At 47.5% G+C, this 27581-nt stretch overlaps 1 protein-coding gene across 5 annotated transcripts in view; it reads right to left on the reverse strand.

Moving 5' to 3' along the window:
- LOC119967096 (probable L-cysteine desulfhydrase, chloroplastic) overlaps positions 1 to 27581 on the reverse strand; it is a 244358-nt gene that overhangs the window by 84624 nt on the left and 132153 nt on the right. For all 5 annotated transcript variants that reach the window (XM_038799166.1, XM_038799165.1, XM_038799164.1 and 2 more), the window contains one exon: positions 22023 to 22133. In XM_038799166.1, the coding sequence (XP_038655094.1) occupies positions 22023 to 22133 (111 nt within the window). The remainder of the gene's footprint in view (positions 1 to 22022; positions 22134 to 27581) is intronic.

Raw genomic sequence — 27581 nt, forward strand, 5'->3', positions numbered from 1 at the left:
AGAGGGGGCGAGCCGGAGGGGTGGGGGAGAGGGGGCGGAGCCGTGGCGGGTGTGGGGGAGATGGGGCGAGCCGGAGGGTGTGGGGGGAGAGGGGTCTAGTTGGAGGATGTGGGGGAAGAGGGGGCAAGCCGGAGGGAAAAAAGAAATTGCACTGCCGGCTGCTCTCTCCCTCCAATCAGAAACATTAAACTTAAAAGTTGGATTGGGAGGGAGAGAGCAGCGGGGCAGTGTCAATTCAGCGGCCGGCTGATTGTTTCAGTGAGAGCAGCTTCTTCTCCGGATCAAAGTGAGCCGGCCGCTGAAATTTTAATTGGATCCACGATGGGGTTTTAAATTTATTTAAAAATCTATGCTAGCGCTCCCATTGTGAGTCTACTGGGGTCTGACCTCTCCCCCCGCCCCCCCCCGTAGACTCACAATGGGAAGCGCTAGCTAGATTTTTTAAATAATTTAAAACCCCACATGGATATCCGCGGCTAGGATACAACGCGGGTGGCTGTCTGGGACCCCAACACCCGCGTTATAAAGGGGGACTACTGTAAGAACAAATAAAGCGTTGGTCAAACTAAAACTTCAGGGGCGAAATTCTCCGACCCCCAGCAGGGTCGGAGAATCGCCTGGGGCCGCCTAAAATCCCACCCCCACCGTGGCAGAGATACTCTGCCCACCGGGAAGTGGCGGCGGCGTAATCTCGCACTCCGATCGGAGAGGCCCCTGCAGTGATTCTCCGGCCCGGATGGGCCGAAGTCCCCGCCGCTGAGGTTTGAACCACCTCTGGAACAGCGGGATCAGCGGCGCGAGCGGGCACTGGGGTCCTGGGGGGGGCGATTGAACTCCGGGGGGTGCCTGGCCCGCGATCGGGGCCCCCCGCTCAGACTCCGGGCCAGTACCCTGGGTGCACTATTTCTCCTTCCGTGTCCGCCATGGCGGAAGCGGAAGAGAACCCACATCGCGCATGCGCCGGCAATGACGTCAGCGGCCGGCGCATGCGCGGACCAGGCGAACGCCTTTCGGCCAGCCCCGCTGCCGGGGGGCGCCGGTTTTTTGCGCCAGTCTTCTGGTGCCAAACCGCTCCGGTGCGGGGCTGGCCCCCAAAGGTGGAGAGAATTCCCCACCTTTGGGGAGGCCCGACCCCTGAGTGGTTGGCGCCACTCCCTACTCCGGGACCCTCCGTCACGCCGGGTAGGGGAGAATGCCGCCCCAGGATGTGTTTTGAGGTTCCCGGTTTTAGGTGACCTTAGGCACTTGAAACTCATAGTTTATAGTGACTGCGAAAAAAATGGCAAATTTATGTAAGGGGGTTTCAAGCTCCGGAGGTTTTATAATTTTCCTTTTGGGGAACAATGGTAATGTTGCCCACTTGTGTGGGAAACAAAGAAAATAAGCAGAGTGATCAAAAACACTTTGGCTGCTGAAACGTTGAGCCTTGTAGAGGTGGTGAATATGGCCTTTACATATTTCAGATATTGACAGAAATTTGGGGATTAGGGGATTGGGTAATATACCTATTGAATGTTACACTAACAATAAATCCCTGTGGGAAAATGTGCACTCTACAAAAAGTGTCAATGACAAAAAGGATCAGGATAGTTTGAAGCAGATGTTGGACAGAGAGGAGATAGCAAAAAGTAAATGGGTCGACAGTAGGCTATCAACTGTTTCACAAAAAGAGGGGCTGGTTCACAGAAGCTTTTGGATATTGTTATGAAGGGCGCCTGTTCTGTGACTGTTTTTATTCTTCCTATAAAAAGGAGAAGGGGGGAAATTGTGTGTGTGTTTTTGAGTTTCTTGTAATTTTGTTTTCACCGAATAATTTTTTTTCTCCAAGGAAGGGGAGACTGTTAAGAATGGGTTAAGAGACATTCCAATTAGTTGTCTCATTTATGTTAAATATCCAATAATTTTACACTGTTATGTAAAGATGGCTTCAGGTGGCCTTTGTGTCAGGTGATGTGAAGATAGAGTTTGTGCAGAGTCCTGTTCAAGTGAAATAAGGTGGTTGTAAAAAAGGAGCAAAACATCCCTGACTTAATTAAGGGGAAGTGGGAAGGCGGGAAGGGAAGGTGGTAATCTCCCCTGATTCCACTCCCCCCCCCCCCTCCCCCCATTTGCAGCTCACAGAGTGATTTCGGATTTCAGTCATAATTTCTGGGGAAATGGTCTGAATACTAGCTACTAGGGTTGCTTCAGGACACAATCTTTAGACGATAGGGACAAAGTGACATTGGCTGCTATTTGAGTAGTTAATCACTTTTGCAGTCAGCTATTGATGAAGTGTGTCACTGGGGACGGACATGCATCAGGACTGAAAAGATTGAAGCTATTTGTTTCTGAAGACAAACCCTATTTTGTGCTCATAAGGTATGTCCTTTGTATTATTACCGGAAAATAATTTGGCCATGATAGCTATTCTATTGTGAATAAAGGACCATAATAATTTATATTTGGTTTCTCACCAAGTGTTTGCTTTGTTCCCCTTTAGGTAGGTGAAAAAGCAGTTAGGCCGCAAGAAGCACTGTTGTTTTTTAACAAATTCTTGGACATGGCATTGCATTTATTACTTCTCTCTACATACCCTTGAAAAGGTGGAGGTGAGCCGCCTTCTTGAATTGAGCAATCTATGTGGCATTAGTACACCCAAAATTCTGCTACAGAGGGAGTTCTACGATTTTGATGCAGCGATGATTAAGGAATGGTGAGATATTTCTAATTCAAGAAGTTGGACACAATTTAATGGAAATGAAACAGAGTCCCATGTTGAGCGTGTTTAACTGGGTATTTCCCGGCGCTTGCACGCTATTGAACGAGACTCTGTTTCATTTCGGGGCCTCGGCGAGGAAGGCACGCCGGGCCACACTTAGTCCCATTTCCTGCATTAACAACCTCTGCTCGCCAGTGCAGGAAGAGATCAGGGCACCATTTTTAAATGGTTCCCTGATCTCTACACCGCCACCACAGCCTCCAAACCCCCAACTCCCGCCATTGCCCAACCCGCCTACCAGGGGGTCCTGGAGGCCCCCGCACCCCACCTTATAAGGGAAGGGCACTCCCAGGTCCGATCCCCAATGCGGGCAAAATTCCACTCGGACACCCTTGTACTGCCAGCCCTGCCACCAAGGTAATGCCTCTGCCATCCTGGTAGTTCCACCTGGGCACCCATTATGGGGTGGGATCCAGATTGCAATGTTGGGTGCGATGCAGCCGTTAGATCACACCTGTTGTGTCATCTTTGGTGGGAGGGAACTGGCAGGTTGTGGTATTTCTTTACATCTGCTGCTCCTGTCTTTATAGGTGTAGAAATGAGGGATTCAGAAGGTGCTGTGAAGAAGCCTTGGTGAATTGCTGCAGTGTATCTTGTAGATGGTACACACTGCAGCCATGATGTACCGATGGTGGAGGAAGGGAATATTTAAGCAAGTGGACAGGCTGCGATCAATCAGACTGCTTTGCAATTTCCATCTCCCTGCCTCTCTTTCCTCCTGTAACTTGTTTGTAAAACCAACATCTTTAGACACCTGCTCTCATATCCTCCTTCTATGGCTGGTATCAATTTGTTTGGGTAAAGGTTCTGTGAAATACCTTGGGGTGCTTTACAATGCTGAAAAAGCTATATTAATGCATATTGCTGTTACCACCCACAAAATTAAATGCTCAGACCACGAACAGAAGTGGCTAATGCCACTGTTTCTATGTCAAACACAAAGCATAATAAAATGACAAAACTGTCCTGCACCTACACCACTGTGGAATATTTTACAGAAAACACAAGAAACAATAATTTTATTAGAGTTGTGCTCGTATTCTCTCAAACTCAGCTGGACCTCCTTTCCTTGCGATACGATAAGGAGACAGATATCATAGTGAGTTTCTCACATTTTTCTGCTGGGTTCCCATGAACTGGTAGATGGCAAAACACAATTACATGTACACCAAATTGGTTATCTCTTTCTGCAGTTTTTTCTTTCTGTAACTTGAGTCTTACCTCTCGTTGTAATTATGTTTCTCTCTCTTTGCTATCTTTTTCTCTATTGATAATTCTTTCCTTTTCTTTCTACTGTCCATCATTCTTTTCTTGTTTTGTTATTGTGGAAGGGAAGTAAATGAGTTACCAATTTAGAAGCATGCTGGGAATATTGACTATATTTTAACACTGCTTTTGAGAAAAATTAAGTAGGTCAGGTAATGTAAACTATGTTGTACTGGCCTTATTATGATAAGTTGTTCTTCCAAAGGACAACAAAATGCGTACTCAAATTGTTTTTAAACCAAGGGCAAAACATTCATATTTCCTTTTGCGTATGTTCCCAAGCTTTATCTCCTCAAAGTTGTTTATTTCACACTATAAATGTAATGGTTTTCGACCCATAAGTCAGAGAGCAGTGAATTAGCTTTTTGCAGCTGGTGCAGTTCTCTCTCCACAAATGTTTGTGTCAATAATTTTCCTTAAATCGAACCTCGAGGAATCTGTCTTTATTATGATTTCCACGACAAATTGGCGTAGTCGTTGCAGTTTTCCTAATATAACGGGAAGTGAACCCCGAAACGAATCTCTAAACAGGATTCTCTCAGCTGAAAGGGAGAGAGCCATAGCGCGACCCTAGCTGAAAGGGGGGTCTGTGGCTCGGCAGCCTTAATTACTGGCCAGTGACTCATGCGAGGAGAGTTATCTTAATTAATAAATTAATGATAATGCATGGAAAGAAAAAGGTGCCTTAGAGACTAAAAAAACCAAAACAAGACTTCGAGGTTTGTGAAAGGATAAACACCGGTGTGCGCTCCCTGTAGTATTTGTAAATGATTTCCGCGATTGTTGTTATTGTTATGTATATGTTCTAAAGTATTTTGCAGAAGGAACGATGAGCAATAAACTCAACGCCCCCTCACAGATCGCTCCGAAGCCTCAGTAAAGATATCCGGAGAGAGAAAGAAGGTGAACTCCTTAAAGAGGACAGATAAGGTAGTCCAAATGAGTAAGAAAATGAAAAGAAACAATCGTAAAGCAACGGAATGAGGTAGGAAAACCTATATGTCCCGCATAGGAATCTAATGAAGCTGACCCCCTCTCAAAAAAAACAGGGGAGTAAAAGTAAATAGAAGATTAAGGTAAAAGCGTAACAGATGAGTTCCTGTAGAGAAAGGGAATTCAGATTTTCTGTAGCCGTGAGATAAGGCTAACGGTTAACTGTGATATTTCTGAGCTGTGAAAATCTGTGTGTTTTGTTTAATCAATTAATTTTAGTCAAAGCATGAAGTGGGTTGTATTTTTTATCGTCTGTCTTTGTGAGTCAGAGTCAGAGATTAGAATTTAAGTGATTTTTGTTGAGATTTCTCTGATGAACGGAAACATTGGAAATTACGATCAGTTTAAAAGAAAGAAAGTGCCTTCCACAGTGCCTTTACGAATAAAAGTAATTGAATATGAATAAGTTTTTAGATTACGTGAAAAGACGTAAATTCTGCAGGAAACATTAACCATTTCAGCAGACAGTTGATCTTTTCTGAATTGACAAAGAAAAAATATACGTCTCTAAGAATAGCTAATGCCGCAAACATCAATCATTGGAAATTGACTTAAATGTGTGCTATTTATAGCCCCCTCCCAGGGGATGTTTTGCTGCTTCTAAAATACTCTTATGGTGCATCTTTGTCAGCTTTGGGATTAGATCCCACCCGGCATAAACAGGGACTGGGCTCACAATGATGATCATTTAAATGAAGGAAATGAGTCCCTTGAACACTGGTTAGCAAATAGGGGGAAAGAGGCTATCATGCAAGGGGCCAAGAAGCATAGTGACATAGGCGCGGTGACACGATGTTTGCAGAAAAAGGGCGAGAGACTGCCCGAATTTGTGGCCAGATTTAAGAACTGTTGGGAAGAAAATGCCGGTGTTGCATTGGAAGACAATGGACCTTTAGTGGTGCAGACATTGTTGAATTGCATGCTACCAGAGCATGCACAAAGTTACAAATTGATTAATCTCACCTGGCAAACACAGCCATGGACGGCAGTGGTTACCTCCTTGGTAAACATGGACCGGGAAGGACTGTTTATAGCCCCCAAAGGTCAAAAGCCTAGAATCGCAGGGCAATTCTACCAGGGAAAGGGTGGGCATGGTCGGGGTCAGCAGGCCAGCAGAGGGCAGAGAGGCAGGGGTAGAGGCAGAGGACAGTGGCAAGGATAGGATAGATCCCTGGATCAATGTAGAAGATGTGGGGCAAAGGGATATTGGGCTCGTGATTGTAACTTTAACCCCCAGGAAGGAGGCGCCCCACTCGGAGACATGCCCCCACCCCCACCTCCCTTTACGTACACTGATCCAAACCTTAATCAAAGCCAATATGGGTGCCACGGAGAAAAGGTGATACAGGTCGCTATGATCAGATTGTCCAACTTAGTAAGAGACGAATCTATGACAACGGTTAAAATAGGAAATCATTATGTGGACCTTCTGGTCGATACCGGTGCTACTATGTTGTCTGTGCTCCCCTCCGTGGAAATAACCCCCGGTGAGTCCTCTGTTGTCACTGTGGGAGTAGCCGGTATTCCGATGACTGAGCCAGAATCACGCCGACTAACCTGGAAATTGACGATATCCCCCCTGGTCGATTACTATGATTATTTCAAAAACTACGCGCCTCCCTCTGTTTGGCAGACAGACCCTCTGCAAATTAGGAGAGGTAATACATTGCATTGATAATGGAATGTTTATAGAATGGTCTCAAATACGAGCTCACCAGATGCAAAATTTAATAACTTCTGTGCCTGCGCCCAATCGCTCTGTGTCTGTGTTCTATGCTGGCAGCTGAACATTAACCCTTACAGTACCACTGTTTAAAATAAAAAATCTAAAAACTGCAGGAGGTCTTACAAAAGATTAATGACTCTTGGGCACAGCTATTAAAACACCTGATAAATCCAGACGAGAGATTATAGTGACCCTTTGCATGGCTTGGTATGCTTGTGAGGATGAGCACGCATACAATTTACAAACACAAAGTCACTTAAACCTCATTGCATATCACTCCTTTTTATTTTTCAGTGTTGTGGGATTAGGAATGTTCATACAGTTGACCCATAGTCAGAGGGACCTTTTTAGGATGGGTTTAATTTCAGAACCACATTTAACATTGGCCGTAAGACATCCTGATAAGGCAAAGCAATAGGAGAAGTGATCAAAGAGCCAAAGAAAAAAAAGTAATACATGGGATTTATATTGAAATGGACGGACAAAATTGCTGATAGAATTTTATGGCAAACAGGAGGGCAGAGTGACCTGGAAAGTGGAGCAAAGGCCCGCTACATTTGAAAGCAACCTCCCCGAGAGAGCCATCATTTACTCCCTTCAATCCTGGCCCAGGTACTGGCACAGCTATGGGCCCCAGCATAAAAATCATGTTGGAAAAGTACATTCTGCTCCAGCGCATAGGGTGCGGTTACAGAAGAACGTTGCCCTGCCCTGCTTAAAACCTGCTGATTCACCTGAAGAAGGAGCCGTGCTCCGAAAGCTCGTGTTTGAAACAAACCTGTTGGACTTTAACCTGGTGTTGTAAGACTTCTTACTCTGCTTAAAACTATACAGGTTGGCACCAGAAGCAGAAAAAGGGATAGGGGGATTGATCTATGCACTATTACAGCAAGGGGTGCTGAAGAGAACACACAAAGCCCCTGTAACACTCCTGTACTCCCCATTCCAAAGGCAGGAAGACCCAACGAGTGGTGGTATGTGCAAGATCTTAGAACCATCAATAAAACTGTTATCACTATTGCTCCATTGGTGCCGGACACAAATGTCATTTTGTCTTCTATACACCAACAACGGATACTTTCTCAGCCTTTTCCTCCATTCCATTGAACCCAGAAAGTCAACATCTATTTTGCCTTTACATATCGGAATTAACAGTATTAAAAGAGACTTGGATGGGTGCCAGTTGTCTGCAGGCTCAACATTCCCTCAATATGATGACAATTTATTGATAGCCTCAGTGGAGGGCTAGTTTGTCAACAAAAGTACCCTTTTGTTATTATCACATCTGGCAAAAAGAGGGCATAGGATCTCAATGGAGAAGTTGCAATTCTGCCAGGAGACAGTTCAGTATTTGGGATTTCAGCTTCATCAAGGACAGTGGAGGCTTGGGTCTGAAAGAATACAAGCTGTACCAAGGGTTCCAACCTCCGCGTACAAAAAGGAAATCCTCACCTTCCTCGGCATGGTGGGCTATTGCAGGCAGTGGATCCTGGACTATAGAGAGATGGACGCCGTACTGCGCAAGGCTACCCTACAGGATGCCCCTTCAGTTGTTACCTGGATCCCAGAGAGGGAGCAAGCATTTCATAATTTGAAACCAAGCCATGATTAGCGCCCCTGCCGTGGAGGTTTCAGCAAGCCCTTTACTCTTTATGTGAATGAAGCAGGGAGATTTGCAACAGGGGTCCTGGTGCAAGAGCATTGAGGAGGGAAAAGACCCCTTACCTATTACTCGGTGGCCCTATGTGCTGTGGTAAAGGGTATGCCAAATTGCTTAAGAGCAGTAGCAGCCACAGCGGCCATAGTAGAAAAAGGAGGCTATCAGTTTTGCTGCTGCTTAATTCATCCGCAACGTAGCATTGTACTGCGGCTTGACATTACTGGGTACGGAGTATTCCTCTCTAAAACCAACTTTACCTACAAGCGAGCACCAGCTGTCAACCCTGCAACACTCTTGCCCGCGCCCTCGGAAGCAGAGCATATGTATGATCATGACTGTTTACAATTGGTGAAGCCCACCACAACCCCTCGACCTGATTTATTGAGTCACCCACGAGAAAATCCAGTAATCATCTTTTTCACCGATGGGTCAGAAAACAGACCAAATGATATGACCCTCCTGGCCGGCTATGCAATATATCTCCATTCGAGATATTGGAAGCTTTTGCTCTGCCTTCGGAACGTCTGCTCAAGCGGCCGAATAGTTTGCCCTTACTAAAGCTAATTCTAGCTAAAAATAAAACAGTCAATATTTATACTGATTCCCGATCCGCTTTTGGGGTAGTACATGATTTTGGCCAATTATGGAAAAAACAGGGGATTCATAACTTCATCCGGCCAACCTATTAAACATGCTAAATTGGTTTTAAATTTATTAGATGCTGCTCAGCCTGCCCAGCAAGATAGCCGTTTTTAAGTGTGAAGCGCATACTACCGAAGACGATGAAGTCTCATGCAGCAATAGATTTGCTGATAAAATAGCAAAGGAAGTGGCTCTCAAACAGCAGCCACAGCTACAAGCTGCTGCAGTTGAACTTCCATCCCACCATAACTGAACTAAAGTTAAAACAGGCACAGGAGCAAGCCTCGCTACAGGAGCATCACTCTTGGCTAAAAGCAGGTTGCTATCAAGACAATTTTGATAGGTGGATACGGCTTTGGAAATAGACCAAACGTATGAAGCTCTCAGAGAATTTATACTTTTGGAGGAGTTTTAAAATTCAATTCCTGATGTAGTGAGAACTCATGTGGAAGAACAGAGGGTTAAAACTGCGAGATTAGCAGCAGAAATGGCAGATGATTATGAATCAGTTCATAAATAAAGCTTGGTTTCCGACCATCAGTTTCAGCCGGTGAGGGATAGAAACTGGGACATGAGAAATACTCAAGTGGTAAGGTAAAGGTGATCTGATGGGAGATGATAAGGAGAGTGTACCTCAGATTAAAAAAGAAATCCAGGAGGTTGGAAAAGAAATGAAAAGTTTCAATGTTTTCCACTGTAATAAACTAGGCCATGTAAAAATCAGTGTTGGTGGTTGAAGAAAAGCAGTGTGGTAACACAGGATAAGACAGTTGGGTTTGTTAAAGTGGTAAAGGAAAGCCCAAGTGAAGCGAAGGAGGTGCAAAAGATTGTACAACCTGATCAAGAGGTGATTGATAAGAAGGTGCCAGATCTTTTTAAAGAATTTACTTGTGTGGGTAAAGTTTACTCATGTGCATCAGGAGGAGCAAGTAAAGAAGTTACAATTTTAAGAGATAGGGGAGCTAGTCAATCTTTGATGGTAAAAGATGAGGAGTTATGTAGTCTGGGAAGAATGTTGCCAGAAAAGGTGGTAATATATGGAATCAGGGTGAGAGGAGTAGCATTCCATTATATAAGGTAAGGTTGGAAAGTCCAGCAAAGAGTGGTGAAGTGTAGTAGGAGTAATAGAGAAACTATCTTGTCCAGGAATACAGTTATATCTTGGGTAAGGATATAGCTGGATCGCAGGTGGGAGTGATGCCTACTGTGCTTGATAAGCCAGTGGAAAATCAGACAACCGAAGTGTTGAAGGACGAATATCCCGGGATTATGACACCAATGGGTATTAACAGTGACAGGAGAACTCATTTCACTAGCAAATTGACCAAAGCCCTAACAGAAGCCATGGGATTTGATTGGAAATTGCATATATCATATCAACATAATCCTCAGTAATGGTGGAAAGGGCGGATGGATAATTAAAACTGCAGTTGCAAAAGTGTGTCAACAAAATGGGCTGCTACGGCCAGATGCCATACCCATAGTAACCCATAGACCCATGGGGCCTCACGGTAGCATGGTGGTTAGCATCAATGCTTCACAGCTCCAGGGTCCCAGGTTCGATTCCCGGCTGGGTCACTGTCTGTGTGAGTCTGCACGTCCTCCCTGTGTGTGCGTGGGTTTCCTCCGGGTGCTCCGGTTTCCTCCCACAGTCCAAAGATTGCGGGTTAGGTGGATTGGCCATGCTAAATTGCCCGTAGTGTAAGGTTAATGGGGGATTGTTGGGTTACGGGTTACGTGGGTTTAAGTAGGGTGATCATTGCTCGGCACAACATCGAGGGCCGAAGGGCCTGTTCTGTGCTGTACTGTTCTATGTTCTATCTAATGTATGCCCTGAGAAATCCGAGAAATCGTAATACGGGTTTAACCCCGTATAAGAGATTAATGGAACGTCCCATGACAACTGGAACTAAACCCCCAATGACTCCAGTGGCAGTAGCCTCAATATGGGCAGATGAGACATCACTAAAATATGCCCAGGCCTTGTGTGAAACCGCTGAGAAAAAAAAACAAGAAAAAAAAACATGAAAAGGTGCAAAAGGCAAAAGGCTCAGATGCATCCAAAAGAGGGAAATACACACCCTTTAAACCTGGAGATCAAGTATATGTGAAAGCAAAACAAAGATTATTTTTCTCCTAGGTGGAATGGACCCTACCAAGTGCTGCTAACAACCCGAACAGCCGCTAAATTAAAATAAATGCCAGATGGGATCCACGCAACTCGTGTAAACTACATCATACGGAACTTTGAGAGTACTAGCGAAACGCTGACCTGAAGAGAATGACGGCCCTACTGTTCTTATGTATTATCATATTAATCCAACATCATGTAGAGGGTAAACTGAACTCAAACACCTTAATATACATGTCCCACTCATATCTCAGAGAGGGTAAATAAATTCAGTTATTGGGTTTGTATACAAATTCCCAGATACTCGGGGGATGGCTTCCCTGTGCGACCTATCCCATTCACCAGTAAAGAGATAGCAGAATGGGCTCTAAGACAAAATAGTACAGGACGTGGTGAAGATACACAGAATATGTTAGATTGGAGATTAGCTGGATACGATATGAATAAGTTTGAGGAATGGTGGGGGCCTAAGTTTAATGTAACAAGTCAACTGCCCTGGTTGATCCTTCCCAATTATACTGGAGTCCCAAAAGGAAGTATATGCTTTAAGAATCATAAAACATATGGGACCCACACAGTAGGCACGAGTCAGTGTGATCAGACCTTGAATTGGCAACCCCCTATGTTCCACCTTACAGCTAAAGGACTATTCATCTTTGATTGGTCAGGAGTTGAAAATCAAACTAGTGGAGGCTCCTGGGAAGGGGATCGATTAGACTAATGATGACTGATAGTAAAGGAAACATGACCGTAATATAACGGCACGTATTTTATCTGTGGCCATACCAGAAAATTGGGAAGGCTCCTGCTATTTTGGACATGTAGTCCCTTATGTGCATCACATTCAGCAATTGCAGGACCATCTCCATCACAGGACGACACAAAGTGTTATCACATGGGTACAAATGCTGGGAATAATGATACCACCATTAGGAATAGCCACTAATGTATACGAACTACGTGAACTACGAGACATCCTTGAGCAGGTAGTTAACGACACTGCAGAAGCTGTTAACCAGATAGAAACTGAGATGGTTGGTATAAGAGCGGTTGCCCTGCAGAATAGAATGTCTCTTGATTTCTTGTTAGCTGAAAAGGGAGGCACTTGTGCCCTGATTGGCAGTGACTGTTGCGCACACATCCCTGATAACTCAGAGAAAATTGATAATCTGGTGGATCACACTTGTAGAGAAGTAACAAGATTGCATGAAAATGAGGGATGGGACTTTAGCTTTGATCGTCAGGACAGAGGATTGTGTTCTGGATTATAATAGCCATAGTAATCTTGATTGTCGTATGGTTACTGTTTTAATATTGCACAATAAATTTTTATTGTACTTAGATGGGAGAACAGCCCTAGCCACCTTGCCACCAGGCTCATAACACACAGGGAACTGTCATACATCCGTTCCCCTTACATTATAAACCACCCTTCTCCACGGAGGACACGATAATTTACTAATCAAAAGATCAACAAGGAGGGAATTGTGGAAGGGGAGTTAATGAGTTACCAATTTAGAAGCATACCGGGAATATTGACTATATTTTAACACTGCTTTTAAGCAAAATTAAGTAGTTCAGGTAATGTAAACTATGTTGTACTGGCCTTATTATGATAAGTTGTTCTTCCGAAGGACAACAAAATGCGTACTCAAATTGTTTTTAAACCAAGGGCAAAACATTCATATTTCCTCTTGCGTATGTTCCCAAGCTTTATCTCTTCAAAGTTGTTTATTTCACACTATAAATGTAATGGTTTTCGACCCATAAGTCAGAGAGCAGTGAATTAGCTTTTTGCAGCTGGTGCAGTTCTCTCTCCACAAATGTTTGAACATAGAACATAGAACGATACAGCGCAGTACAGGCCCTTCGGCCCTCGATGTTGCACCGACATGGAAAAAATCTAAAGGCCATCTAACCTACACTATGCCCTTATCATCCATATGCTTATCCAATAAATTTTTAAATGCCCTCAATGTTGGCATGTTCACTACTGTTGCAGGTAGGGCATTCCACGGCCTCACCACTCTTTGCGTAAAAAACCCACCTCTGACCTCTGTCCTATATCTATTACCCCTCAATTTAAGGCTATGTCCCCTCGTGCTAGCCACCTCCATCCGCGGAGAAGGCTCTCGCTGTCCACCCTATCTAACCCTCTGATCATTTTGTATGCCTCTATTAAGTCACCTCTTAACCTTCTTCTCTCTAACGAAAACAACCTCAAGTCCATCAGCCTTTCCTCATAAGATTTTCCCTCCATACCAGGCAACATCCTGGTAAATCTCCTCTGCACCCGTTCCAAAGCTTCCACGTCCTTCCTATAATGAGGCGACCAGAACTGTACGCAATACTCCAAATGCGGCCGTACTAGAGTTTTGTACAACTGCAACATGACCTCATGGCTCCGGAACTCAATCCCTCTACCAATAAAGGCCAACACACCATAGGCCTTCTTCACAACCCTATCAACCTGGGTGGCAACTTTCAGGGATCTATGTACATGGACACCGAGATCCCTCTGCTCATCCACACTACCAAGAATTTTACCATTAGCCAAATATTCCGCATTCCTGTTATTCTTTCCAAAGTGAATCACCTCACACTTCTCCACATTAAACTCCATTTGCCACCTCTCAGCCCAGCTCTGCAGCTTATCTATGTCCCTCTGTAACCTGCAACATCCTTCCGCACTGTCTACAACTCCACCGACTTTAGTGTCGTCTGCAAATTTACTCACCCATCCTTCTGCACCCTCCTCTAGGTCATTTATAAAAATGACAAACAGCAACGGCCCCAGAACAGATCCTTGTGGTACGCCACTCGTAACTGAACTCCATTCTGAACATTTCCCATCAACTACCACTCTCTGTCTTCTTTCAACTAGCCAATTTCTGATCCACATCTCTAAATCACCCTCAATCCCCAGCCTCCGTATTTTCTGCAATAGACGACCGTGGGGAACCTTATCAAACGCTTTACTGAAATCCATATACACCACATCAACTGCTCTACCCTCGTCTACCTGTTCAGTCACCTTCTCAAAGAACTCGATAAGGTTTGTGAGGCATGACCTACCCTTCACAAAACCATGCTGACTATCCCTAATCATATTATTCCTATCTAGATGATTATAAATCGTATCTTTTATAATCCTCTCCAAGACTTTACCCACCACAGACGTTAGGCTCACCGGCCTATAGTTACCGGGGTTATCTCTACTCCCCTTCTTGAACAAAGGGACCACATTTGCTATCCTCCAGTCCTCTGGCACTATTCCTGTAGCCAATGATGACCTAAAAATCAAAGCCAAAGGCTCAGCAATCTCTTCCCTGGCTTCCCAGAGAATCCTAGGATAAATCCCATCCGGCCCCGGGGACTTATCTATTTTCACCTTGTCCAGAATTGCCAACACTTCTTCCCTACGCACCTCAATGCCATCTATTCTAATAGCCTGGGTCTCAGCATTCTCCTCCACAATATTATCTTTTTCTTGAGTGAATACTGACGAAAAGTATTCATTTAGTATCTCGCTTATCTCCTCAGCCTCCACACACAACTTCCCACCACTGTCCTTGACTGGCCCTACTCTTACCCTAGTCATTCTTTTATTCCTGACATACCTATAGAAAGCTTTTGGGTTTTCCTTGATCCCACCTGCCAAAGACTTCTCATGTCCCCTCCTTGCTCGTCTCAGCTCTCTCTTTAGATCCTTCCTCGCTTCCTTGTAAATATCAAGCGCCCCAACTGAAACTTCACGCCTCATCTTCACATAGGCCTCCTTCTTCCTCTTAACAAGAGATTCCACTTCTTTGGTAAACCACGGTTCCCTCGCTCGACCCCTTCCTCCCTGCCTGACTGGTACGTACTTATCAAGAACATGCAATAGCTGTTCCTTGAACAAGCTCCACATATCCAGTGTGCCCAACCCTTGCAGCCTACTTCTCCAACCAACACATCCTAAGTCATGTCTAATGGCATCATAATTGCCCTTCCCCCGGCTATAACTCTTGCCCTGCGGGGTATACTTATCCCTTTCCATCACTAACGTAAAGGTCACCGAATTGTGGTCACTGTTTCCAAAGTGCTCACCTACCTCCAGATCTAACACCTGGCCTGGTTCATTACCCAAAACCAAATCCAATGTGGCCTCGCCTCTTGTTGGCCTGTCAACATATTGTGTCAGGAAAACCCTCCTGCACACATTGTACAAAGAATGACCCATCTAATGTACTCGAACTATATCTTTTCCAGTCAATATTTGGAAAGTTAAAGTCTCCCATAACAACTACCCTGTTACTTTCGCTCTTTTCCAGAATCATCTTCGCCATCCTTTCCTCTACATCCCTAGAACTATTAGGTGGCCTATAGAAAACTCCCAACAGGGTGACCTCTCCTTTCCTGTTTCTAACCTCAGCCCATACTACCTCAGAAGAAGAGTCCCCATCTAGCATCCTTTCCGCCACCGTAATACTGTCCTTGACTAGCAGCGCCACACCTCCCCCTCTTTTGCCCCCTTCTCTGAGCTTACTAAAACACCTAAACCCCGGAACCTGCAACAACCATTCCTGTCCCTGCTCTATCCATGTCTCTGAAATGGCCACAACATCGAAGTCCCAGGTACCAACCCATGCTGCCAGTTCCCCTACCTTATTTCGTATACTCCTGGCATTGAAGTAGACACACTTCAAACCACCTACCTGAACACTGGCACCCTCCTGCGAAGTCAAATCTGTGCTCCTGACCTCCATACTCTCAATCTCCCGTACCCTAAAACTACAATCCAGGTTCCCAATTTGTGTCAATAATTTTCCTTAAATCGAACCTCGAGGAATCTGTCTTTATTATGATTTCCACGACAAATTGGCGTAGTCGTTGCAGTTTTCCTAATATAACGGGAAGTGAACCCCGAAACGAATCTCTAAACAGGATTCTCTCAGCTGAAAGGGAGAGAGCCATAGCGCGACCCTAGCTGAAAGGGGGGTCTGTGGCTCGGCAGCCTTAATTACTGGCCAGTGACTCATGCGAGGAGAGTTATCTTAATTAATAAATTAATGATAATGCATGGGAAGAAAAAGGTGCCTTAGAGACTAAAAAAACCAAAACAAGACTTCGAGGTTTGTGAAAGGATAAACACCGGTGTGCGCTCCCTGTAGTATTTGTAAATGATTTCCGCGATTGTTGTTATTGTTATGTATATGTTCTAAAGTATTTTGCAGAAGGAACGATGAGCAATAAACTCGACGCCCCCTCACAGATCGCCCCGAAGCCTCAGTAAAGATATCCGCAGAGAGAAAGAAGGTGAACTCCTTAAAGAGGACAGATACGGTAGTCCAAATGAGTAAGAAAATGAAAAGAAACAATCGTAAAGCAACGGGATGAGGTAGGAAAACCTATATGTCCCGCATAGGAATCTAATGAAGCTGACCCCCTCTCAAAAAAAACTGGGGAGTAAAAGTAAATAGAAGATTAAATAACGACAGTTATCTTCTCTTTTGTATTTTGTCTCTCTCACCCTCTTTTTGATATTTTTCATTTTTCTCTTCTTCCCTCCCCTGTACCTTGCTAACCATTAATTGGCAAACTTGCTACTTCTGAGAATCAGCAAGTTGGAGAGAACATCATAAAAATATCTGTATAAAATAGAATATCAAGAGAAATGGACAATTATTGATTACATTTAAAAAGGGAAGGTGATATAAGAGCTTGGCAACCTGAAAGGATCATGATTTTTATCATTGTCTTTGAATGACCATCTTAATCTTTGATATCTCAAGGCTGATAATACTGCAGCTTCAGGGGGGCAGTGGCGTAGTGGTATTGTCACTGGACTAGTAATCCAGAGACCCAGAAAAATGCTATGGATTCAAATACCACCATGGCAGATGATAACATCTGAATTCAATAAACAGTAAATTAATCTGGAATTAAAAGTCTACTGATGGCCATGAAACCAGGAGAGCGGACCCAGAAGATTAAAGAGCGAGACCGAGAGTGGAGCCGGGGTGGACAAAACAGCAAAACCGAGAGCAGAATGCAAGCTTGGAGTTTGGAGCTCCTGAGGTACATCAGGATTCAAAAGTGACGTGGGGCAAGTGAGAGCAGCTGATTTGGTGAGTATGAGCAGGTAAGTTAATTATCGCTTATAGTTTGTAATGGGATCTATAGTTTGTAAGGGCTATATTCTGTAGTAACAAGGACCAGGGAAGAGGGCAATTGGTATTATTTGATTTTAAGTATCTTCCAAAGGTTTATTGTAAAGGGGTAAGTCATGGCAGGAGAGTTCAAAGTCGTGGTGTGCTCCTCCTGCTCTATGTGGGAAGCCAAGATCATTTTCAGTGTCCAGGGCCAGCATGTATACAGGAAATGTCTGTATACATGTTCATCTGAAAAGGAACCGGGTCTTGTTTTAAAGTTTCATCTGAAAGACGGTACCGACAGCAGTGTCTGAAGGGGAGAGCTGGGAAAATAAAGATTAATAAAGTAAAATAGGGCGTTTATTCGAGGCAGTCCTCTGGAGAAATGATGAAATGCAAATTCACCTATTGTCATGCCTGGGGGCGGGGAGGGGGGGGGGGGGATTCTGATACAGACATGCTGCCTGCTCTACAGAGATAGGGGAGTCTTTTATAAAGGATGACCCAATCTGCAATTAAAATATACATCCCCCAATGGATATGAGGAACCCCCACCCCCAACATCCACAAGGGCAATCCCCCACCATATATAAGGGGAACCACACACCAATGGAGCACCCCATTACCGGCACTGGGTACCACGGGGGGGGGGCAGAAATCGGAAAATAAGATCTTGCCGGCGGGATTCTTGTTTTCCGAGTCTTGGGAGATTTTGCGCCCACGTCGCCATTTGCACATGCAGCGAATGCGAGAGCAAAATCATGGCAAATGTGTTTTAGTCGTATTGACAGAGGGAAAAATTTGACAACGAGACAAGGTGAACACCTATGTTCTTCTTCAAATACTGTCAAGGGATATTTCATGTTCGTCTGAAAAGGAACCGGGTCTTGTTTTGAAATTTCATCTGAAAGACGGTACCGACAGCAGTATCGTACATCCTCATTACTGCATTGTATGTCAGGCTGTGCTATGTGCTCAAGCTTCTGGGATGGGGCTTATTAAACAGCATTGTAATGTAATATTGGACCTTCAGCCTGGAATTTATTGATATAAGCTGCAATTTTTTTCTCTAACTGTATTACAAACTATTTCAGTGATCGACCAGGTGTTTTATTCCTGGAACCTAACATTTTGGCTTCAAATTCCTGAAAGTCCACCCCTGACGTATATGTAGCACAGAATTAAATCCCATCAATCACACATTCAAACCATACAGTCCGCCCCAAACTTGCATGGCCAGGGAACACCAGCCCCCATCTCAATCTCTGCAGGACATTCTAGATTCATAGAATTTACAGTGCAGAAGAAGGCCATTTGGCCCATCGAGTCTGCACCGGCCCTTGGAAAGAGCACCCCACTTAAGCTCACGCCTCCATGCAGTAAGCCTGTCACCCCATCTCATCTTTTTTGGACATTAAGGGAAATTTATCATGGCCAATGAAATGAAAATCGCTTATTGTCACAAGTAGGCTTCAATTAAGTTACTGTGAAAGCCCCTAGTCGCCACATTCCGGCGCCTGTTCGGGGAGGCTGTTACGGGAATCGAACCGTGCTGCCTGGCCTGCCTTGGTCTGCTTTCAAAGCCAGCGATTTAGCCCAGTGTGCTAAACATCTACCTAACCTAATCTTTGGACTGTGGGAGGAAATCGGAGCACCCGGAGTAAACCCACGCAGGCACGGGGAGAACGTGCAGACTCCACACAGGCAGTGACCCAAGCTGGGAATTGAACCTGGGACCCTGGAGCTGTGAAGCAACTGTGCTAACCACTGTGCTACTCTGCTCCACTAGATTCTCTATCTCCCTCCTGACTTGCCATTGTTCGAGACCCGACCCACTACAGTTGTGTCATCAACAAATTTGTAGATGGAGTTGGAGCCAAATTTTGCCACAAAGTCGTGTGGGTATAGGGAGTATAGGTGTGTGGGGGTTAAATACGTAACCTTGCGGGGCCCTGGTATTGAGGACTATCGTGGAGGAGGTGTTGTTTATTCTTACTGATTGTGGTCTGTGGGTCAGAAAGATGAGGACCCAGTTGCAGAGTGAGCAGCCAAGTCCTAGGTTTTGGAGCTTTGATAGGAGCTTGGCTGGGATTATGGTGTTGAAGGTGGAGCTGTAGTCAATAAATAGGTGTCTGATGTAGGAGTCCTTGTTGTTGAGATGCTCTGGGGATGAGTGTAGGGCCAGGAAATGGCGTCTGCTGCGGACCGGTTTCAACGTATGCGAATTGCAGTGGATCTAGGCATCCTGGGAGTATGGAGTTGTGCCTCTTGACCAACCTCTCGAAGCACTTCATTACGATCGATGTCAGGGCCACCGGATGGTAGCCACTGAGGCATGTTGCCTGGTTCATCTTTGGCAGCGGTAAACACATCTGCCCGCTACGCCTCCTCCCATGCTCCCTCCGGAATCCCCAATATCCTCCCACATACCCTTATGCCAACTGAACCAGTATCTACTATGGAAAGAATCAGTAAGGCCAATAATTAACATCGGGAAGACTTTGAGAAGAGCTAACACTTATTCAAACTCCACTTGAAAAAAAAAAACATCATGCTGGAAATGTTGGTTCTGTGATGATAAACAATCTAACCCTTGAAGAAGAGATCAATACAAGCATAGGGAAAGCAGCTACCACATTTAGCCAACTCAGAGAACACACATGGGATAACACCAAGCCAAGTCTTAGGACCAAGCTGATAGTTTATAAGGCTGGTGCTCTCAGCAACTTGTTGTATGGCTGTGAAACATGGGCAATTTACAGCTGCAAGGAAACGCAGCTCAATAATTTTTTTTTAAATTCTGTAATGGCCATTTTGTGAATTGAGTGGCTTGCTGGGCCATTTCAGAGGGCAGTAAAGAGTCAAACAACAATGCTGTGAGTCAGGTGATGATGCAGATTTCTTTCTCTGAGTGAATTAGGTGGGTTTTTACAGCAATCAATAACAGTTTCATCATTACTGAAACTAGCTTTATAACTTATTAATTGAATTTAAATTGCACCAGCTGCAGTGGTGGGATTGGAACCCATGGCACCATACCTGGGCCTCTGGATTATGTTCAAGACCTTCAATTATGAAGAGAGGCTGGATAGACTGGAGTTGTTCTTCTTAGAGTTGAGAAGGCTGAGGGGGGACCTGCCGGGTACATAGATAGGATAAATAGGAAAAAGCTTTTCCCCCCAGCGGAGGGTTCAATAACCTGAGGATTCAGGGGAAAACCTCCGAGGATTCAGTGTGAACCATTTCGGACAGAGATGTGGAGATATTTCTTCACACAAAGAGTGGTGAGATTGTGGAATTCATTGCCACAGGAAGTATTTGTTCTAAAACATGTGGGGCGGAATTCTCTGCTCCCACGCCGGGTGGGAGAATCGCGGGAGGTCCGCTCTCGCACCTCCCACAATTCTCCCACCCCACCCCAAAATGGCGTGTCGCAAAACGCGACACGCCACTCGGAGAATCGCGGGCTGCCGTGAAAAATGTTTTTCACGGCAGCCCGCGATTTTCCAACCCGGATGGGCCGAGCGGCCAGCCGTTCACGACCGTTTCACGACGGCGGCAACCACACCTGGTCGCTGCCATCGTGAACACGGCGTGAGATGCCCGTTTGGGGCTTGTGGGGGGCCTAGAGGGGACTGAGCACCACGACCGTGCTCCAGAGGGGACAGGCCCGCGATCGGTGCCCACCGAACGTCGGGCCGGCGTCTCAATGGGACGCACTGTTTCCCCTCCGTAAGATCAAGCCACCACGTCTTGCGGGGCGGCGGAGGGGAAGACGGCAATGCACGGATTTGCCGTCATCCGTCGTGACGTCAGCCGCGCATGCGCGGGTTGGCGCCGGCCAACCTGCGCATGCGCGGCTGACGTCATTAGGCATGTCGGCTGCGTCATTCTCGGCGCGCCAGGCCTTGACACCAGCGACAAGACCCCGCGGCCGAGTTTCCCGGCTAGGCGCTCCTAGCCCCCCAACAGGGGGAGAATAGGGGGCCAGGAGAGGCCTCCGATGCGTTCGTGAACCTTTCCGGGTTTCACTACGGCGTCGGGCCTTTGGGAGAATTCCGCCCATAATATATTCAAGAGGTGGTAGATATAGCGCTTCAGGCGAATGGGATCAAAGGTTATGGGGAGAAAGCAGGATTGGGCTATTGAGATGGATGATCAGCCATGGCCATGATAAATGGCGGAGCACGCTCGAAGGGCCTCCAGCTCCTATCTTCTATGTATGTAACCAGGTGGCATAGATTTATGGTAAGGGGCAGGGGGTTTAGAGGGGATTTGAGAAAAACCATTTCACCCAGAGGATGGTGGGAATCTGGAACTCAATGTCTGAAAGGGTGGTAGAGGCTGGAACCCTCACAACATTTAAGAAGCATTCAGATGAGCACTTGAAACGTCATAGCGTACAAAGCTGCAGATCAAGTTTGAACGTGGGCACAGACACAATGGGGCAAAGGGACTCTTTCTGTGCTGTAAAACTCTATGACTCTCGGACAGGAGCAGCAGCTGAGCAAGACCCTGTAGGTTTACTAAGCTTAGTGGTACAGCGTGGAAACCTAAATCTGTAGAATTAGATGCCAAATAAGAAGTAACCACAATATCAGGTTTTGGTGCTGACAGGTCAAAGTACATTAGGGTTGAACAATAAATGCTGGCCACCTGGCGACACCCACATCACATAAAAGAATAATAAAAGAATGAATATCACTCACCAGCTTGGGACACAAGGTCATTGATATATCCTCGAATTCTCTCCAAACCCACAGATTCCCAGAAGTCCAACACCGTATGAAGAGCCAGGAAAGCACTGTAGTCTTTCAAACCTGAAATAAGTCAATTATTTTAAGAACAATACTGTACCATAACACAACAAGATAATTACATTTTGGACCTCAGTTTACAAATTGCTATTGGAAATTAAATTGTGATTGCGAACTGTTTGTTCTTTGAAGTCAGGTGCAATATAGTAACAATTTGTCATTTATGAATGAAATAGTTGCCAATTAGGCCAGATTGGGTAAAATGCAATGGGAAAGTGTGTAAGCTGTAAACACATCAGTTTTTCAGGATAGAATGAGAACAGAGAGATCATGCAGAATGAATGGTAGGATGCAAAATAAAGGTTTATTTAAGGAACACACAGATTCCACACCCCGAAGGGTCTCGTGAACCAATCTACAATCAGGTTGGGGTTTTTATACTATGTGGGTTCCCCTCGTTAAAGGGGAAGCCCCGCCCTGTTACCAGTGAAGTTCATATTCAGTAGAGGATACGGGGAAACGGATGGTCTATACCCTTTAGCCTCCATGGGGGTTGTAACAGTAAGGAAAAAGTAGCCTCATCCATGATCTTGCAATAGAAAATTGAAAACTCAATATGCTTTCCTCCTGTATTGATTGGGCTGCTCAAACATCAATCCCAGTCACACTTGCTGCCATTGGGAATTCTCATCTTATGAGAATTTCAGCCAATCGTGACTAGTAGGAGGGCAGGTTCTCCTGTATACTTATGGGGAAAAGAAAATTGGGGAAACATCTGGCAAGGTGAGGCTCGCTGGAGGATGAGTTGATTTCCACATGTGGTGTATAATTTTGAGTCGCCATAGTCCCAGTTGACCATAGGCTTCTTTCCCCTTAGAGGGGGAGAAGGGAGAGGTGACTGGTGGTGATTTAACATGAGGATCTCCACACTTCAGGTGAGGGGCAAGGTTGAGAAGTGGGGCTTTCATGAATAACCACAGCTGATACAGGAATTGAACCCACGCTGCTGGCCTCGCTCTGCATCACAAACCATCGGCGTAATTTAACGGAAAAGTTTCAATGGGCGCAATCGAACGGCCATGCTGCACCCTAAAGGCAGCGAGCATGGTGCAACTTGGCAGGTAAAAGCCGGGAGACCCTGTCCCCAGGCTATACCCGGCTCACGTTGCCTCGTGAGATCTAACTGAATCTCACAAGACGTTGAGAGGAGAATCCTGTCCAGTGTGGACGGGATCAAGTTTTGGCAAATCTGCAAATTAGAGTGAGACAGTTAGTCTGTGGGCAGGGTGGTACCCTGCCACTGCTGGTGCCATCTGGGCACCTTAGAGTTCCACTACCAGGGTACCAGCATGGCAGAGCCAAGGTGCCAAGCTGGGGTGCCCAGTGTGGGTGTTAGGAGAGGCTGGGAGCGGAGCATCTGAACAGGGAGAGACTGGGAGTGGAGCATCTGAACAGGGAGAGGCTGGGAGCAGAGCACCTGAACAGGGAGAGGCTGGGAGCGGCGCAGCTGAACAGGGGGATGCTGGGAGCGGCGCAGCTGAACAGGGAGAGGCTGGGAGCGGCGCGTCTGAACAGGGAGAGGCTGGGAGCGGAGCATCTGAACAGGGAGAGGCTGGGTGCAGACCATCTGAACAGGGAGAGGCTGGGAGCGGAGCACCTGAACAGGGAGAGGCTGGGAGTGGAGCATCTGAACAGGGAGAGGCTGGGTGCAGACCATCTGAACAGGGAGAGGCTGGGAGCGGAGCACCTGAACAGGGAGAGGCTGGGAGCGGAGCATCTGAACAGGGAGAGGCTGGGAGTGCTGAACAGGGAGAGGCTGGGAAAGGAGCAGATGAACAGGGAGAGGCTGGGAGCAGAGCATCTGAACAGGGAGAGGCTGGGAGCAGAGCATCTGAACAGGGAGAGGCTGGGAAAGGAGCATCTGAACAGGGAGAGGCTGGGAAAGGAGCATCTGAACAGGGAGAGGCCGGGAAAGGAGCATCTGAACAGGGAGAGACTGGGAAAGGAGCATCTGAACAGGGAAAGGCTGGGAGCGGAGCATCTGAACAGGGAAAGGCTGGGAGCGGAGCATCTGAACAGGGAGAGGCTGGGAGTGCTGAACAGGGAGAGGCTGGGAAAGGAGCAGCTGAACAGGGAGAGGCTGGGAGCAGAGCATCTGAACAGGGAAAGGCTGGGAGCGGAGCATCTGAACAGGGAGAGGCTGGGAAAGGAGCATCTGAACAGGGAAAGGCTGGGAGCGGAGCATCTGAACAGGGAGAGGCTGGGAGTGCTGAACAGGGAGAGGCTGGGAGCGGCGCAGCTGAACAGGGAGAGGCTGGGAGCGGCGCGTCTGAACAGGGAGGCTGAGAGCGGAGCATCTGAACAGGGAGAGGCTGGGAGCGGCGCAGCTGAACAGGGAGAGGCTGGGAGTGGAGCATCTGAACAGGGAAAGGCTGGGAGCGGAGCATCTGAACAGGGAGAGGCTGGGAGCGGAGCATCTGAACAGGGAGGCTGAGAGCGGAGCATCTGAACAGGGAGAGGCTGGGAGCGGCGCAGCTGAACAGGGAGAGGCTGGGAGTGGAGCATCTGAACAGGGAAAGGCTGGGAGCGGAGCATCTGAACAGGGAGAGGCTGGGAGTGCTGAACAGGGAGAGGCTGGGAGTGGAGCATCTGAACAGGGAGAGGCTGGGTGCAGACCATCTGAACAGGGAGAGGCTGGGAGCGGAGCACCTGAACAGGGAGAGGCTGGGAGTGGAGCATCTGAACAGGGAGAGGCTGGGTGCAGACCATCTGAACAGGGAGAGGCTGGGAGCGGAGCACCTGAACAGGGAGAGGCTGGGAGCGGAGCATCTGAACAGGGAGAGGCTGGGAGTGCTGAACAGGGAGAGGCTGGGAAAGGAGCAGATGAACAGGGAGAGGCTGGGAGCAGAGCATCTGAACAGGGAGAGGCTGGGAGCAGAGCATCTGAACAGGGAGAGGCTGGGAAAGGAGCATCTGAACAGGGAGAGGCTGGGAAAGGAGCATCTGAACAGGGAGAGGCCGGGAAAGGAGCATCTGAACAGGGAGAGGCTGGGAAAGGAGCATCTGAACAGGGAAAGGCTGGGAGCGGAGCATCTGAACAGGGAAAGGCTGGGAGCGGAGCATCTGAACAGGGAGATGCTGGGAGTGCTGAACAGGGAGAGGCTGGGAAAAGAGCAGCTGAACAGGGAGAGGCTGGGAGCAGAGCATCTGAACAGGGAAAGGCTGGGAGCGGAGCATCTGAACAGGGAGAGGCTGGGAAAGGAGCATCTGAACAGGGAAAGGCTGGGAGCGGAGCATCTGAACAGGGAGAGGCTGGGAGTGCTGAACAGGGAGAGGCTGGGAGCGGCGCAGCTGAACAGGGAGAGGCTGGGAGCGGCGCGTCTGAACAGGGAGGCTGAGAGCGGAGCATCTGAACAGGGAGAGGCTGGGAGCGGCGCAGCTGAACAGGGAGAGGCTGGGAGTGGAGCATCTGAACAGGGAAAGGCTGGGAGCGGAGCATCTGAACAGGGAGAGGCTGGGAGTGCTGAACAGGGATAGGCTGGGAAAGGAGCATCTGAACAGGGAAAGGCTGGGAGCGGAGCATCTGAACAGGGAGAGGCTGGGAGTGCTGAACAGGGAGAGGCTGGGAGCGGCGCAGCTGAACAGGGAGAGGCTGGGAGCGGCGCGTCTGAACAGGGAGGCTGAGAGCGGAGCATCTGAACAGGGAGAGGCTGGGAGCGGCGCAGCTGAACAGGGAGAGGCTGGGAGTGGCGCGTCTGAACAGGGAGAGGCTAAGAGAGGAGCATCTGAACAGGGAGAGGCTGGGTGCAGAGTATCTGAACAGGGAGAGGCTGGGAGAGGATCATAGAACATAGAACAGTACAGCACAGAACAGGCCCTTCGGCCCTCAATGTTATGCCGAGCCATGATCACCCTACTCAAACCCACGTATCCACCCCACACCCGTAACCCAAAACCCCCCCCCATTAACCTTACTTTTTTTTTTATTAGGACACTACGGGCAATTTAGCATGGCCAATCCACCTAACCCGCACATCTTTGGACTGTGGGAGGAAACCGGAGCACCCGGAGGAAACCCACGCCCACAGGGGGAGGACGTGCAGACTCCACACAGACAGTGACCCAGCCGGGAATCGAACCTGGGACCCTGGAGCTGTGAAGCATTTATGCTAACCACCATGCTACCCTGCTGCCCCTGAAGAGGGAGAGGCTGGGAGTGGAGTAACTGAACAGGGAGAGGCTGGGAGCAGAGTATCTGAAGAGGGAGAGGCTGGGAGTGCTGAACAGTGAGAGGCTGGGAGCAGAGCATCTGAACAGGGAGAGGCTGCGAAAAGAGCATCTGAACAGGGAGAGGCTGGGAAAGGAGCATCTGAACAGGGAGAGGCTGGGAAAGGAGCATCTGAACAGGGAGAGGCTGGGAAAGGAGCATCTGAACAGGGAGAGGCTACGAAAAGAGCATCTGAACAGGGAGAGGCTGGGAAAGGAGCATCTGAACAGGGAGAGGCTGGGAAAGGAGCCTCTGAACAGGGAGAGGCCAGGAGAGGAGCATCTGAACAGGGAGAGGCTGGGAGTGCTGAACAGTGAGAGGCTGGGAAAGGAGCATCTGAACAGGGAGAGGCTGGGAGTGCTGAACAGTGAGAGGCTGGGAAAGGAGCATCTGAACAGGGAGAGGCTGGGAGTGGAGCATCTGAACAGGGAGAGGCTGGGAGCAGAGTATCTGAACAGGGAGAGGCTGGGAGTGGAGCATCTGAACAGGGAGAGGCTGGGAGCAGAGTATCTGAACAGGGAGAGGCTGGGAGCGGCGCGTCTGAACAGGGAGAGGCTGGGAGCGGCACGTCTGAACAGAGAGAGACTGGGAAAGGAGCAGTTGAACAGGGAGAGGCTGGGAAAGGAGCATCTGAACAGGGAGAGGCTGGGAGCGGCGCGTCTGAACAGGGAGGACGGGAGCAGAGCATCTGAACAGGGAGTGGCTGGGAAAGGAGCAGTTGAACAGGGAGAGGCTGGGAGTGCTGAATAGGGAGAGGCCAAGAGAGGAGCATCTGAACAGGGAGAGGCTGTGAGCGGAGCATCTGAACAGGGAGAGGCTGGGTGCAGAGCATCTGAACAGGGAGAGGCTGGGAGCAGAGCATCTGAACAGGGAGAGGCTGGGAGCGGAGCATCTGAACAGGGAGAGGCTGGGAAAGGAGCAGTTGAACAGGGAGAGAGGAGGCAAGGGGCAATGAGCCCAGTAACAAAGTGGTTGAAATGGATATGGAGGACATGCTTGAGCCGTGTGGATGAAGTCGACAAGATGACAAAAGGCTGAGGACCGCATGGTTGAAGTAGATATGACAAGGTGAGACAGGGAGTGGTGCAGTTGAAGCGGACAAGGAGAGCGAAGGCTGAGAAATGAGTGCAGTGGCTGAAGAGAAGGAGAGACATGTTGGGAACCGGAGCAATTAAAGAGCAAAAGGTGAGAGGAGGCTAAGAGCGCCGAATTAACATTTCCTTATACAGGATTGTATCCAGCTT

The sequence above is a fragment of the Scyliorhinus canicula genome, chromosome 6 (assembly GCF_902713615.1).
Source record: "Scyliorhinus canicula chromosome 6, sScyCan1.1, whole genome shotgun sequence".
In the NCBI taxonomy this organism is placed as follows: Eukaryota; Metazoa; Chordata; class Chondrichthyes; order Carcharhiniformes; family Scyliorhinidae; genus Scyliorhinus; species Scyliorhinus canicula.